Source organism: Bactrocera oleae, chromosome X (genome assembly GCF_042242935.1).
Source record: "Bactrocera oleae isolate idBacOlea1 chromosome X, idBacOlea1, whole genome shotgun sequence".
Taxonomy (NCBI): Eukaryota; Metazoa; Arthropoda; class Insecta; order Diptera; family Tephritidae; genus Bactrocera; species Bactrocera oleae.
In genome coordinates, this window is record NC_091541.1 from 16,540,311 (window position 1) to 16,557,986 (window position 17,676).

Sequence of the window (17,676 nt, forward strand, 5' to 3'; positions counted from 1 at the left end):
TGAACTTTGAAAGCTACCTGAGTTCAGGAGGCTTTGACGTTTAGCAATTGCTCTCTGATTTCCAGTGAGAGATGAATTGGTCAGACAACTGATTGCAGACTGATTTTACTGTCACTTTATCCAATCGCAAGTTTTACTCGTTTTACGCTCTTCGTTTGTGCGTGTTAGTGACAATCCGTGAGTATACGTATACGCTCTTTTAGATGGCGTTCACATGGGGATTCTTTTATCGCTTATTATTGGCAAATTCTCATTTGGTGTCGCTCTATATGTTCACACGAGCGAAAGAAGTTCAGCAACTCGAGTCGAGTTTTACTGTCATTCATTTCCATAAAATTTTCGCAAATGTTTGTTCGGTTCGGCTGCGCGACACTTAGAGCGTATTGCGTAGTTCATTCGTATGTTGGTATGGTGGTCCTATATTTTGCTTACAAAGAATTACCATAAAAGTAGTAGAACAGTATTTAGAATACGGGTATTAAAATTTTCAAAGAAAATCTTATGACGGGAATTCCCTAATTAGTCAGAATGTATTGAATACCCGCTATTAATATTTTCAAGGACAAATGTATGACGGGAATTTCCTAATCTATCGGATAAGATTAGTTTTACTCCATTTTTTTTTCCATTTAATACAAAACATTCATGAATTAATTTTCACAGAAATTGTAAACTGATATTCGAACTATGTTAATAATTTGCGGCTAAAAGAAATAAATATGAAAGCATCTTAAAATTGTGTGTAAATATAAACAAGTAAGGAAGGGCTAAGTTCGGATGTAACCGAACATTTTATAGTCTCGCAAAGTCAAATGGTATACTCGTTTTAGATTTCTTTGTGGATCTTGCCGCCTTGTTCTATGTTGACCTATATTTTCGGTAAAAAGTCAGCTATAGGCACTGGGGTCCACATATTCATTACCTAGAGCCTTGAACAGTTTTGACTCGATTTTTGGTCACAAGGTGGCACACTTCAAACGCATTATTCACGCAAAGTTTTACCCCATTTTTGCTTGATATGCATAGTGGAAAGTGACAGAATCAGATGGAATTGAAAATGGTGTTATATGGGAAATAGGCGTGGTTGTAGTCCGATTTCGCCCATTTTCGCACTATGATATAGAAATATGAAAAGAACGCTATGCACCGAGTTTGGTTGAAATCGGTTAAGCAGACCTCAAGATATGGGTTTTTTTATCTAAAATTGGGCGGTGCCACGCCCACTGTCTAATTTGAACGCGGTTCCTATAAAGTCATCTCATACCACCCCAGAGATAAAATTCAATGTCTCTGGCGTGTTTAGTGCTTGATTTATCGCGCTTTTAGTAGTCTTTAACAGTACCGTTATATAGGGTGTGGGCGGAGTTGCCACCCGATTTCAACTATTTTCACACTGTAGGTAGAGGTTCTAAAAACATTTGCTTCCAGTGAATTTTGTTATTATAGCGTTAGCGGTTTAGGAGATATGCACATTAAACCTATTAGGGGCGTAACATAGGTAGTTTGTAACCTTTTAGCGGGCACGGCCATGCCCACTTTTTGTGGGTGTGGCTATTGCCACCGACCGACAAAAATTCACTAAGATATCTCAATTTTTACTCAAGTCATCACAGACAGAGAGACCGCTAAAACAGTCATTGAGATTTCAACGCGCTTTGTCATCATAATCATTTATATATATACAAGGTGCAATTCAAAAGTTTCAGGACTTTTATTAAAAATAGAATATTATTTGTTTTTTTTTAATTTATTGGTCGCATTCAAAATAGTCTCCTTTCGCCTGAATACAACGTTTTGCACGTTCAAGAAGGTTATCGAATGACTTTTTTAGGTCATTTGTCGGTATAGCGTTGAGGATGGCGTCGTCGCCTTTTGGATGGCATCAACGTTAGCATAGCGGTTTCCTTTCATGGCCAAATGTAGTTTTCCGAACAAATAAAAATCGCAGGGTGCCAACTGTGAACAAAACTATTTGGTTGGCAACTAAGTAATTGCGGATTTTTTTAAAAAAAACCAAAGACAAGTTTTTCATGAATCTAAATAACTTTATTCTGTAATGTATTGCCCATTTTGATGACCTTTTGCCATCTTTCAGGCAGCATCATAATCCCACGTTCATAAAACTTCAAGTTTTTATTAGCAAAAAACTGAATCAGGTACGATTTGACATCATCATCATTATTAAATTTTTACCATTCAAGGAGTGTTGTAAAGATCGAAACAAAAAGTAATCAGATGGTGCAAGGTCCGGACTATATGGTGAATGTGGCAAAACATCCCATTTTAAACAACCCATTTTTCATCGCTAGTTATCATTCGTTTTAAAAATTGATAATTTTCATAACGTTTCTTTAGCAAATCGCAGCTGTTAATGCGGTGCGTTAAATGCGTTTCTTTCAGTTCGTGAGGAACCCATGTATCGAGTTTTTGAACATAGCCAAGTTGTTTTAAGTGATTTTTAATGCATGTATGTGATACCTGAAGCTTCTCTGCAATCTCACGTGTTGTACTGTGACGATCGATTATTGCTTTGATTAGGTCGTCATCAACTTCAACTGGACGACCAGAGCGTTTTTCATCTTTGAGTGTAAAATCACCAGAGCGAAATTTTGCAAACCAATTTTGACACTGCCGTTCTTTTATGGATTTGTCGCCATAAACAGCACATAAATTTTTGTGAGCTTGCGATGCGTTTTTCGCTTTGCGAATATAAAAAAGCAAACTATGACGAAAATGTTCCTTTTGATCTTCCATTTTTCAACGAACGACAAACGAAAACTACGCCACCGATCAAAAAACTTTTTTTTACTGATTGACAGCTGAATTGCTAACTATCAAATAACAAAATGTGTTTTACATTTGGACTACGCCAGCAAACCTAAAAATTCAACTGAACTATGAGTGAAATCCGCAATTATAATATATAATAATATACCAATCCAATATTATAATCTAAGTTGCAATATAAATAAAAATAACTTAATTAAAACTGTGGATAAACCATTCAAGTGTTTCCAAAATCAGACTTTTATCATATTTGTCAACATTAAAAAAGTGACAACAGAATCAATTCAAAACCGTATTGAAAAAATGCAGGCCACTGATCGCGAGTGTATCATAATAAGAGTCATCACAATATGACATATAACGTTATCACTAGAGTAAATGTTAATCGGAGGCTAGGCAATAAACCTCCCACGCAGCACCATTTTTATAAAGGGATGAAGTCCATAAAAACAACCTTCGACCACCTTAACATAATAATATAATTAATTTCAATCTTTAACAGAAGGTTAACACCCGTGGTATTTATTTAGCGGGAAAACTCACGTGAAGCCCATAAAGACAACCTTCGACCACCTTAACATATTAATATAAATATCTAACAGAAGGTTAACCACCGAGAAAACTCACGGACAGAGATGCACTAACATAGAAACATTACGGTTACTTTACCCACTTTATTAATTTCACTATATACTCAACTATGACCGTTGAGACAAAAAACCCACTTTTTCCGCAATCTCATATGAGGAAGCTTCTAGATTCTAACACACATCGAAACACTACAGTATACCGAAACTTTTAGTACCGATGACACGAAGCGTGAACTTTTTGTGTACGTGACTTAAAGGGTTTGTCAGTACTCTAGATTTCGATGACTTCCAGAAACTGCAGATGGGATACGGCATTCAAATACTGAATATGGAAATACACATTTTCTGCTAAAACCCCTTAATCAAGAAAAGAAGGAATAAAATAATAATAATATTAGCAAGAACACGCTTCACACAACTTCAATGACGTATATCAAATTGAATTCAACACTGTACTATTAGATAATATAGATTTAAATACAATTATCAACTAGCAGTCGACTAATATAGCCATTATAGAAATATTAATGTCTAAAATCACGTTTATTAAATAAGTGACACCAGTTTAGGTATACCAATACTACTTGCTTGCTGCGGAAATATTATATAAATATAGCGAATGCAGCAAAAAGCAAAAAATCAACGTTTGCTAGCTTTATCCAATGCTCTAAAAAACGTCAAATGAGCTGTTCATGATGGGAAAGTTACGGTGTGCTCCACCGCTGCTAACCATAATAAATGTATTAAGGAAATCTACAATTAAATTATTATTTTAAGGGGTTACATTAGTTTTCGAGCAATAACAGCCTATTTATAATATAATTTTTTTAGTATAAGAAATTAAATATTATATTCAAACTTTTTATTATCCAAAGATATATATATTATAAAGATTAAAAAATATTCAACGACCATAACTACAAGCTATATATGGCTGGTGTCAAGTTATTACTATACGATGAGGAGCATGTGCGACCTCTTCTGGTAAAAGAGTTGGACATCCAAATGCATGACTATACATAGATGTGACTCAAACGCTCAAGATACAATCTGGGGCAGCACAAACGTCAATGGCAGAGGTGAGTGTCTCTTTAATAACTTGTTAGGCAATTAGCTTCTGTTGTGTAATAAAGGTAGTAGTAAACGATCTGGCTGGTGCACAGAAGCCAGACCACAGCTGGACGGTATTCAGTGAAGGGTCACTAGGCCTACTAATGGATACCCACTTCCCAGGTAGCTCTGAATATACTTTACTGAAGAGTATATACAAGACAACGGAGCAGAAATAGACTCGACTCCTATAGATATAGTGTCAGATAGCAACGTACGCTGGACAGCAAATAGCTTCAAGCCCTTAAATTCGCCGGGACCAGACGGTCTAATCCTGGTCAGTTACAGCAGTCGCAGAATTACATAACAAATTGGCTAGTAACCATTCTTAAGGGGGAGCTGCTTAAACTATATTCCTTCGCTAAGGAGGGAAGTCAAGGTAATATACATCCCAAAGGCGGGCAAAAGCTCACATACAAGTCCAAAGGATTTCAGACCAATTATCTCTTCCTCCTAAACACGTTGAAAAGGCTAATAGAAATATACATAAAAAACAAACTTAAACCAGAATATTTGACTGTTAATTCGGGCATGCTTATTCTAAAGGAAAATCCACAGAAACACCACTAAGTTCAGTGGTGGCGCAGATTGAAAAATCTCTGGAAGTTAAAGAATACACTCTAATTGCTTTCTTAGATATAGAAGCTGCTTACAATAATATCCAGCCTAGTGCCATACTAAAAGCGAGTTGCATCATCAGATGACTCCACTCTCAAGCTGCCAAAAAGAAATATTTTTTAATATGTATCAACTTGTAAAGGCACTACAAATTGTAATATGCTATTACAATAGCATAATGAAATTCGTTGGGTATATACATATATATATATATATTTCATAGTGATTATCACATACATTTAATATCATATTACCACATAAGGAATATTTATTTAAATTATGCGGAGTCGACGGTATTAAGAAACGTCGAGTCAGCACAACGGCTCCAAGTAAATTAGTAGAAAAATTATTAATAAAAGCCGCACAGTACGGTACTTTTCCGTAGTTTTTTTATCAAACAAAAGAATCAAATACGTAATATCACCATTTTTCCGAAAAACAATTATTTTATATGTTGTAGTTTGTACTGCAAACTTAATAAAATTAAATAAAAAAAACATTGTGCATAATTTTGAGGTTAAAATAAAAAGACCCAGTAACAAAAATAATGGCAGGCCAAATAGAACTGCTAACTCGATGCTTAGCATCTTTAACGCAGATAACTGCGCAAAATGCAGCAAATAACAATTGACAATTAGGCAAAGAGTCGACCGGGACTTAAAATATTATATTTAGCTCCTTTCGAAGGAAATGTAAAAAAATTGCCATATTTCATAGAGGCTATTGACAGACTATGAAGGACTATGTAGGACATGCAGAAATAGTTTTTAGGGTGATCTATGACTCAAAAATTGGTGGCTCAGCAAAAAATTTTTGGCAAACAAACCCACCTCAAGATTAGGCAACTTGTAAAGTTAAACTAAGGTAGCAGACCCACAAAAGATCAAATGATGGTTCCGAAAGAAATTTCGCTACTAAGAGTAAACAGTATAGCAGAATTAAGTAAAAAAGTAAACGAAATCGTAGATGGTATAATAGAATATAGTGCATTAAGCGAAAATGGTGACACTATGAGAAACATGATGCTAATTCAGCGAATAAAACAATTAGCATCACTGACATTTACATATACAGTGCAATCGATGAGAAATGACCAATGAAATGTATAAATTTATTGAATTGGATGAAGGTAATCTAAATCCTCATCTAAAAATAGAGGGAAAGAATTTTCAAGTTATTACCAGAAATAATGGTGTTAACAATACAAATCAATATTGTCCACAAAACCAAAATTTATCCAGACAACAGTATCGTCCACAATCTGGACGTCAAATAAATTTCTATGGACAACAATCCAATCGGGGCAAAGTCGTCTAAACTATTTAAATCGAAACCATCATAATTACACGAAAATCACAATGGTGAATACCTTAAACGGAGTAATTAAAATGCCAAATATTAAGATAAAGAGCCCCTGTTCAAAAAAATTCAAATATCTGGAAAACGTCAGAATGAGATGGCAATTGTAATAAATTCATTTACAAAGAAGGGGACATGCTCACAAGTGCAAAAACAGTACTGCATGAAACAAAAACAGTAACGGATCAACAAATAAATTCAAGAATATATAGATTACCTCCCAAACATGAAGAGGAAGTAAGAAGACAAATTTGTGAATTAGAAGAGCCAGGAATAATTACGAAATGTCACAGTAGATATATTGTACATAGCTCACCAATCATTCAGGCTAGTAGTTGATTATAGTTGATTAAATCAATTAACTGTAGACGATAAGTACCAAATATCGAAGGAATCTTGGATATCGTAAAAACAGCTTTTGTTAGTCCGGCCGGACTATATGAAAACGTTCGAATGCCTTTCGGGTTGAAAAATGACCCAGCTACGTTTCGAAGATTTCTGAACAACATATTAAGAGAATACATAAAAAAATATATGCCGTATATTAAGACGACATATTACTTTTTTCTTCATTAGAAGAGCATATAATCTCATTGAGAAAAATATTTTCGAAATTACAAGAAAACAAATTAAAATTACAGACAGATAAATGCTGTTTTCTTCAAAGAGAAACTAAATTTTTAGGACACATATTAACATAAGAAGGCATCAAGCATAATCCAGATAAAATTTTAGCAATTCATAGAATTTTTAGGAGACCCAACATATATTGAAAGCTTTGAGAACTTAAAAGCACTAATTTCATATCACCCGATTCTAAAATTCCCAGAGTGTGATAAAGAATTCAGTATCACAACTGATGCTAGAGACTTTGCCATTAGAGCAGTACTTTCAGATCAAGGTCAACTAGTGTGTTACATTTCAAGAACACTAAATAATCACGAGCAAAAACGGCGAAGAATTTTTAGCAGTAATTTTTTAAAGTTAAATATAAACAGATCACTGTCCAATCAAATATCTAGTTAACAAATATAAAAAAGAGAAATTTCTCAACGCCATCAAAAGTGGTTATTGAAATAGCAGGAATACAACAATGTTGTAGTTGATTTCTTGAGTCAAATGGAGAACTCACCAAAAATACACCAATGGATGAAGAAGAGAAGAACAAGGGAACTTTAAAAGAATGTTTAAAGGATGCGGAATAGTGGGACTATTTTCAGAAGCGCCTGAAGCAGTTTATAATAAAATACAGAAATTGCTAATTGAAATGTTTGCTTAAGAAAGAAATTTTAAATTTGTAAAATGTACAAAAAGAGCCTAAGAAAAAGAAGAAGAGAAATTACATAAACAAATATCACTGTACCATACAAAGGAATCTATGCATAGTAGCATAAAAGCAACCTATAATACATTAAAAGATAAATTAATATAGACATATTCCATTTCAAAAAACAATCATTTGTGACAGCGATTGATAAGATAACCAAATGATATTGTAGAGATAGCAGCAGCTTTGCAAATGACACTACAGTTATACACATTATAAGTCCGAACAAAATTACAAAAATAGTTGACTAGATTAAAGAAAATATCGGACAGCTAACTACTAAAAGAAATATTTTGTATAACAAAATGAAAAAAAAAAAAATTAAAGCAAAGATTACATCTATAACACCGTATATCGAAGAAAGAAAGAAAACAGGCTTAATTAATATTGGGAGAACTGCTTATAAATGGATGTTTGAAGTTATGGATGATATGACAGGCAAGACATAGTGGACCATTTGAAAATTATTGGAAAAAATGGCCATAATGCTATTGTTAATTTAAATAAACAAATAGTAATTAATGAACATTTCAATAGATCTTTAAACCTATTAAAAGATACTAGAGAATCAGATAGGAAACAAATAATAGAAACAATAAGCAAAATAAACAAAGAAGAAAATATAATTGAAAGAAAGTTTTTGTATAATGACCAAATGAGCAAACTGAAGGTTATAGAAAATAAAGTTCAAGAAATGTAGGACTACTTGTATATAGCGGCAGCTAAATACAATATGGTATTGTACATCCAAGTATATTAGCTAAGAAAGAAATGGAAAAATACGAAATTTATTTTTTTAAATTAAAATTGGCAAAAGGGGGCTAACGCCTCGGTTAGCTTATTGGCTCTACACAGTAGTTGTTAGACCGATCATGACTTACGGTATATTGGTATGGTGGCCACTAATGGAAAAGAAATGCGCGGCGAGGCGTATGGAAAGCTTACAAGCACTCATTATATGCATCAATGAAGCACTTAGAATAACACCAAGCCAGGTAATAAACGTCATTTACTGCCTTGTTCTGTAAGCAAGTGGCAACAAAGTCAGCTCTCAAACTGAGGGAATACTCCCAATTAGTCGCCTCCAACAAGGGGATTCTAAGATACTCAGTAAGACCCCGTTTCTATCCACTACCACGAGTTTTCGTGGCCCAATAGAATTGAAACCAAATTCGGTCCCCAATATTGCATCCCTTTCAGAGAAGAGTGGGAAAGGGTACAGATGGGTCCAAACTAGATAATCGAGTGAGAGGTGGTGTCTTTTCAGCAAAATTAGATACCAAAATCATTCTTAGAGGATCTAACATCCTACTTCACGATAAACCTGCAATGGGTTCCATGGCATAGTGATATCCCCGGTAACTGTGAAGCAGATGAACTAGCCAGAATAGGCACCACTCCAAACCCACCATTAAAATTCAAAAGAAAGGACATTAGAAATTCGGAGTCTAGGTGTGCTAACAGGTCACTGTCTAATTGGTAGAAATGCCAGCAGCCTAGGTGCATCTTACAATGACTATTGTAGAAGCTGTCAGGAGGTAGAAGAAGAGAAGATTGTAAAACATCTTCTATGCGAATGTAAGGCTCTATATAGGAAAAGAATCGCAACTATCCGTCGAGGGTTCCTAAACGACGTTTCAGAAGTTGCTCACATAAAAATATTTATACTGATGAACTAAGAAGCGCAGGTTGGTTCAGAGAGACCAGAATAGAGTGAGGGAATATTAGTTCCGGTGGTATCACAAAGGGCCTCCTATAGGACCTACCTACCTACGACCATAACCTAGGTATATGACGAAGGACAAAGAAAAAAAACGTGAAAGTTGTATTTTTTAGAGACGTTTTTACAAAAATATACAAATTTTGGTGAAATTTTCTCATAAATTATATCTCGAAGATCTGTTTAAAATTTCTTTAAGATCGTTTGAGTAGTCCGCGAGAAAACTTGACAACCGACTTTGAAATCACAGTTTCGAGAAAATCGCGTTTAAAGTTTTACGCGACTATATAGTTGACCTCGAGCGCGCAACTTATCAAGGTTGTTACTCCAAAACTATTACTCGGATCAGAATTTATTATTAACACTATTCTAATATTGTAGCTTCATGAAATAGTTGTGAGCCATTTATATTTCAATATTTACTTTATCTGCTTTTACACTTTGTGCGCCGTGGCAAAATGCCTTAATATAATTGTCGTCTGCGTAGCCATCCAAATTAAGCAAGATAAACTAGAGATGGTATACAAATCTATTATATAAAAATAAGTCGGGTTTTTCTTCCTGACGCTATAACTCCAGAACGCACGAACCGATTTCCACGGTTTTGTATTCGTTGGAAAGGTCTCGGGCTCCGTGAGGTTTATAGCAAAGAAAATTCAGGAAATATTTAAACAGAAAAGCGGGAAAATCTTTTTTCGCATACAGCGCCATCTCTGATATATAGCATGTACTACAAACCAATATTTTAAGTAGATGGCGCCGGTGCGTGATACATTGTTTGACAGCTACTCATTGTTCTCTGCTCAGTTAATTTCATGTGACAAACCGGTATTGTGTTCACTGTGAAATTGTGAAAAATAAGTTATTCGTTCCCTAACATTTCAATTGGAAACCATCAAATCAATCACGTGTATTGTGCAAATTTTTATTCAATTTCAACAACAGGCATTTGTCTTTAAGGTGGTAAGTTGAACTGTATAAATTATGTGGAGCGTGCATTTGAGGTTAAATTCACCACCTAAATTCACCATCCCAAAATGCCTAGAGGACGACGTGCCAACATCGGCCGCCGCACAAGCATGCAAGCCAGCAACAAGTGTATTCACAGAACTTAAGCAAAGAAAGACAAAATATTATATAATAAGTGAAAATGCCCTATTAAGACAACGCGTGAGCACACGAAGATCATTGGCATCATACAATCGCTTGGTATTCCAATCTGATCCCACTGCGAACTACAGTGATGATGCAAACTTAGATATTGGACCAATGATGACTATATGCCGATATTGCAATGCGTTAAAGTTCAAAAGAGAAACGGCTGGATTGTGCTGCGCAAGTGGAAAAGTCAAACTGGATCCATTACTTACACCACCACAGCCACTGAAACCATTGTTCGATGGAAGTGATCCCGATTCCAGCCATTTTCTTCAACACATCCTTGAATACAATAACTGCTTTCGCATGACTTCCTTTGGAGCTAATATCATTCGAGAAGACACACATAACCAATCACTCACACCAAAACAATGAATTGCAACACATAACAACTACATATACACCACACACTACACCATCACATAAAAAGAGAGGAAAGGACCAAGAGCATTACGCTGTGGCAGCAACGGTGGCAAACCTCATCCAAAGGACGGTGGACTCACAGACTGATACCAGACATCAGACCGTGGATAGATAGACAGCATGGGGACCTGGATTTCCACCTGACCCAAATGCTAAGTGGACATGGGTGCTTTAGAAGCTACCTTTACAAATTTCGTCATGACTACAGTCCGTACTGTCCGACGTGTACAGAGTGTATTGAAGACTCTGAACATGTTTTTTACCATTGCCCTCGGTTCTCAAGTATAAGAGAAAATCTGAAAACCACACTTGGCGGTAGTTTCTCGGTGGAAAATTTGACAGCACTTATGTGTGAGTCCTCTATTAAATGGAAAGCAGTCAGCGAAGCGTCAGCTTTGATAATGAAAAGATTGAGACACTTACAACAGATTAGGAGTCAGTTAGTCCGTATCGTAGAGGAGACTTAAATGTCTTCTTCTCTCCCATGAAGTAATACTTTGTCCAGTGGTTCCGTGGGAGAGATTTGGGTTGAAAGTAGGTTAGGTTTAGCGGATTAAAGTTTCGCACTTCGACTTTCGATGCTTCCCCCTACTATAAAAAACAAAAAACAAAACAAAAAAAAACACGATCACACGATCATAAGTTACACCGTATTCTTCAATGGTGCCAACACCAGATGAACCGCATGAATTTCTGCAAATATATTTCATTTCGTCGATGGTGGATCAGCTGAATGAGCGGTGCAATATACAGGGAACACAACAGTTAAAGAGACGAATTATTGAACAGTTGCAAGCATTTTTTCACGCTAATAATGCTGTGGTTAATATGTTCAAAACAGCATTGGAACGAATGCCATCGGATACGCACAAATTTGTCATAAGAGCGGATTGTACCCCAACAGGTAAACATGTGCGAAGATTCAATGCACCCACCGTTAATGATGTTGCTGCAATTATTGTTGGCAGGCAATTTCAGGCAGACGTTGCCAGTAATTCCCCGTGGACGGCTGCAGATGAATTGAATGCTTGCCTGAAGGCATCACCTTTATGGACCACTAATATGAGAGTTCAACTTCAAAATGATCAAATTGCTGCACAATTTTCCAAACAATTGTTAGCTGTTGGAAATGGAAAAGTCCCAGTTGATGCGACATCTGGATTAATTACTCTTACCAACGACTTTTGCCGATTTGTAGACTCTCAATTAGCTATTTTTGAAAATGTTTTCCCAACCATTAGTGCGAATTATCAGAATTATGCTTGGTTAAGTCAACGAGCAATTCTTGCCGCAAAGAATAATGATGTACAGGCACTGAGTTTCACCATTCAATCAAAAATTGCTGGCGATTTGGTGACATACAATTCCATTGATTCCATAACAAATCCCGATGATGAAGTAAATTATCCAACGGAGTTTTTGAACTCTCTGGAGTTACCAGGATTTCCACCACATAACTTGCAACTCAAAGTTGGTACAGTTATTATGATATCGCGTAATTTGAATCCAACGGGACTTTGCAACGGTACTCGATTTTCGGTAAAAAGACTTATGCCGAATTTGATTGAGGCAACCATTATTAACGGAAAGTACGCAGGTGAAAATGTATATATTCCTCGGATACCAATGATTCCGACTGATCTTCCGTTTGACTTCAAACGATTGCAATTTCCAGTTCGCCTTGCGTTCGCAATGACAATTAACAAGTCGCATGGCCAATCGCTTAGTGTTTGCGGGATAAATTTAGAAAATCATTGTTTTTCACATGGGCAGTTATACGTTGCGTGTTCACAAGTTGGGAAACCATCCGTATTAAAGGCGGTATATCCTTATCCTCTGCATTGAGTAAATGCAATTACGTGGCAAAAGGTCTGAAGGCTGCAGTCAACACCTTGAGACCAGAATTGGATAGGTAAGCTGTTAACCTGTCAATCGTATACCCTTATCAACGAAACCACAATAAAGAAGCCTCGAAACTCAGTAATCGAATAAAAGCAGAAATATGTCCGTCAGGGTTGCCAACCCTGCTTTTGTTTAACATCCTTTTGGATATAGCAATGGAAAAAGCTACGCGCGAAACTAAAGAAATAAGCTGGGGTGTAAATAGACGGCTCGAAGACCTAGACTATGTAGACGATATATGTTAAAGACACACACCGTGTCTGATGTGCCAAAAAACTAGCTATGGTGCAAGAAACTGCAACGAAAGTAGGTCTCAGAATTAACATCGGCAAAACCGAAGAAATGCATATTAACACCACCTATACGCAAAACATCCAAGTCTATGGTATAGAACTCGAAAATGTGAAATCCTTTTGTTACTTGGGTAGTATTATATCTGTAAATCAAAGCAAGACATCACCCATCGTATAAGGAAAGCCAAGCAAGCAAGCAACTCCAATATTAAGTCAACATTTCTCTACGGCTACAAAACATGGTATCTCGTATACTCTGACATCCAAAAGCTGCAGCTATTTACGTTTTCAAAAACCGATACCTTCGCAAATTTGCCGCATTTTCTGACCCATCACCGTCTCTAACACGGACATATGGTCATGCACAAACAAAACACCCTTGTGGGTCAAGATTCTCAAAAGAAAATGGGGCTGACTTGGGCATGCTCTGAGATGAGACCCAGACAATCACCCAAACCACTATCGACTGAAGGCAATTCATATTTTAACCATCCATTTTTTATTAGTTAATTATTTACATTACAAGAATACAGGAAAAAATTTCAAATTTCAAAAACTAGCAGCAGATGAAGTAGAGGTCTCAAAAAATTGGCACGTGACCATACCTACGATTTCAACCCTCTTAGTAATCTGAACCCAAAAAACAAAAAATTATTAATCTAGAGTAATGTCGCAATGTCTAGAACTACTTAAAAGTTGGGAAAAAAAATTCAGAAAAGGCGACATCTGACCATTTTTTTTACTACTTGATTGTTCGAATTTTTTAAAAATAGTAAAAATTCAAATTTGGGGATATGGCTAGTTCCTGACATAGACAAGTCTATAAAAAAGAATATCTTACAATTTCACGTAATCGGTGCTGTAGAACTTGATATATTGGGTATAATATAATATAAACGCGCTTAAAGTTTTAAATTAAAACTAAACCGGACAAGTTGCAACGACACTGAAACAGTTATAACTTTAAAAATAATTCGAATTTTGAAAAATCAATTTAGAGAGATATTTTTGAATAGCTAAACTACCAAAATATGTAAGAAAACAATTAGATATTTTAAAATTTCTAGAATAGAATACCCTCTTATTATGTTGCAATTCTGTATTAACAGTATGGATCACCTTTTTGTTTTGAGATTCAAGCGATGAGATGAGACCAAGTGTGGAAAGAGCTTTGTTACCATAAAAATGAGACCACTTCGTTGCAAAATATTTTGATTTATCTTTAGACTCGTGCATTAATTACAGAATTTTATGTGACATTTTAATTGCATGCTGTTACGTTTAGTGACTACAGGGTGAGTTCACATATATTCGACATAAAAGTTTAGTAAAACATTGAAAATCACTATATGCAGAAGGGAGGCTTAGGTATTTCAGACATATGGGGCAAGAGAAAGTACCGAATAGATTTTGCATAATTTTGGTAAGGCGTATTATTACGAGCAACATTTAAAGGTCTAACAGGCAATTTTTTAGACGCGTGGGTTTTAAATGAGGCAATATTTTTTTCGGAGTTAAACCTTTCGGCAGCATTACTTATGTTCGGCAGCATTACTTATGTTGCAGTTATTTACTAACAGTACAGGTCGCTGTTTTTTTGAGAAGGCTTAATGCGATGAGATGAGGCCAAGTGTGAAAACAGATTTGATTTCTTAAAAATGAGACCACTTCGTTGGGAGAATTAATTGCGACCAGTTTTCGGCGATACTATGGAACTAATTTTTTTCATATTAGCAAAACATTTTTTTGCATGCACATAATAATCTCATACTTTGAAGGCAAATGGAAAAATTAAATGGAAGTTCACATAAATTTATAAAGCAGTATATGTACTTCTGGTATATACATATACTTTGATACATATTTTTATACGTATTCTACATAACTGATATCATACATAAAAGTAGACTTAAAAATGTACGATAAGTGACATTCTTATTTTTTGGTATGTAAGTGATTCTCAATTATATTTGTCAAATTGATTTTGCTCTCGAAAATTTCTCATACAAAAGTTGGAACTTGTTATTTATTACTGTCTTTTCTTTAATGCTTGAGAGATATATTACTTTTTTCAACAGTACTATCAACTGAAAATTAAAATTTCAAATTCAAAAATATACGTTTAAGTTTTATTATTCAAACGCGTACAATTGAAATCGCAAATTCTAGTATATTTTTAAAATGTCTAATAATTTGTATTGTATATTATATATGAATTATTGTGTAAGAAATATTTTATTGGGTAATTGAGTAACAGTTATTTTTTCGTATGTATGGTACATATGTACGAACCTGTACATGACAAAAATATAGTTAAGTTAATGCATAACAATATAAATTGACACGATTTATTGGGATTCGTCAATGGAATCCCTCTTAATAATTTATAGATTTGAATAGGTCACGAATAATTTTAACAAATATTTGAATTAATCTAGTTTCTTACTTACTGTTCTTCGGCGTGTACATTCTTATGCTAGTATTCGCATAGCATGGTAAACGCTTAAACTGCAAACGGGACAAACTGCATCACCTAATTCGCAGATGCAATTGGCACATTCCATACAGAACATATTGTGACCGCATGGAACCAAAACAGCAGTTATTTTCTTACTTTTACAGATCAAACAATCACGTCGTTGATTCGTTAAATTATTAACTGGACATTGTATTCCATCCTCACTTTTAAATTGGCGTTGCTGTAATACATTTTTAGTATTATCTGTCTCGTGATGTGATTCGTTTATTACGTTATTAATGCCAATATTGTTTAGGTGGATATGTGCAGAAATATCGCCCAAAAGTGAATCAGTCGGACTTATTGAAGTTGATGGGGAACAATTAGACCCTGTTAATGTCGCCAATGGTGGAGGTAAAGTCCAAATATTCGGGGAATCTCCAATTCCTTCATCCATATCAATGGAATCGCCCAAAGTTTTCCAAATATTAATAAGTTCTGGTCGGCTGCTGCTACCACAACCACTGTTATTTGCACTTTTCGATGACGCAGTTGATGAAGCCGATGAACAAGATCGAGCCATACTGGTCAATATACTGGTGTTTTGTGTATTAGAGTTACTATGCTTTTTATGAGTCAAACCACTTGTACTCGTGTTGCCTGAACAAGTAGAATTGTTTGCAATATTAATTGTTTGTATATAACAACCAAGGTTGCCAAAATGCATTGGCTGATTCTTTTGTGAAGGTTGCAACTGATGGTTTACACTCGAAATAGACTGCGACGTTGACATGTTGTGCGGTTTTTGCAGAGGTGATTGATGGTTGAGATGATCCACATCTGTAAGGATGTTAGACTCACTTGCTTTCTTTAAATTACCATTATTAGTTGTATAATTTATGTAATCTGGAATTTGGTGTGTCCAGTTAAAGTTTTGGAACTGTGTATTATCAGCCTGCAATATTTTCATAAAAGATTTTTTCTCTATGGAATTATTTTCCAAGCAGTTTATATTAAAATTTATTTTATTTGCGTATTGCGTTTCTGACACTGAAGCACCTATTTCTTCTTCGCATTCAAAAGTATTTTGTATGCGGTCGGCTTTATAAAGAGACACAAGTAAATCGGAATCTATTGAGGGGTCCTTTAGGATTTGACTTAAGAGATTCAAACTGGGGACGGCTAGCACATCATTTGTTGAGCCTGACAGTATAACAGAACTGTTGCTGTTCCCACCACACGTAGGTAAAGTTCCTGTACGAAGGGCAATATGAGCTTCAATTTGTTTGCGTGCTGATTGAACGTTGTCAGGTAAACCAGTAACTTCAAATATTGGCTCTTTATCGCGAGATGGTGTAACAATATATGTCTGTGTCTGATGCTGAATATGTTTAATAGTTGTGCCTTTAGGACCTACCACTAAACCAACAACTCGATAGGGCACCCTGACCTGTATAGTTACCTGACCTGGTATAAACTGTGGTCCAGGCGGTACCTTCCTAAAGCCATTTGATCCACAATTATTTCCATCCATACTATTATTTACTGTTTCACTGTTGTTTTCTGTTAATGGCTTGCGTGTAGCACGTATTAAGCTAAAATGTTCCGCCGCAGATAATATTTCTCGCTTGGCTTTAGCCACATCTTCTTTACGACCAGTAACTACAAAAACTGGTTCTTCACCACGAACTGGTGTTTTTATGTAAGTATTCGTCTTTGCGCGAAGAGCTTTGATTTTACAACCTGAAATGAAAATTAATTACATGACAGGAAATGCGATTATTTGTGTTTAATATAGATTCGGGTTTGTGTAAATATTTTTATTATACCTATTATACATGTATAATAAAAATGAACCTTATGAATATCAAGAATGTTGTGCTTTCTATATCTTTCCTCTCACTTTCAAAGTTCTGGTTTCTGTTGACGAA

At 35.4% G+C, this 17,676-nt stretch overlaps 1 protein-coding gene across 6 annotated transcripts in view; it reads right to left on the reverse strand.

Moving 5' to 3' along the window:
- The window catches only part of LOC106623764 (RNA-binding protein MEX3B), a 680,038-nt gene that overhangs the window by 316,854 nt on the left and 345,508 nt on the right, over nt 1-17,676 (reverse strand). For all 6 annotated transcript variants that reach the window (XR_011397399.1, XR_011397398.1, XR_011397402.1 and 3 more), the window contains one exon: nt 15,738-17,488. Coding sequence is in view for 1 of the 6 variants with exons in the window: in XM_070112744.1 (XP_069968845.1) it covers nt 15,759-17,488 (1,730 nt within the window). In the remaining 5 variants the exon portion in view is untranslated. The remainder of the gene's footprint in view (nt 1-15,737; nt 17,489-17,676) is intronic.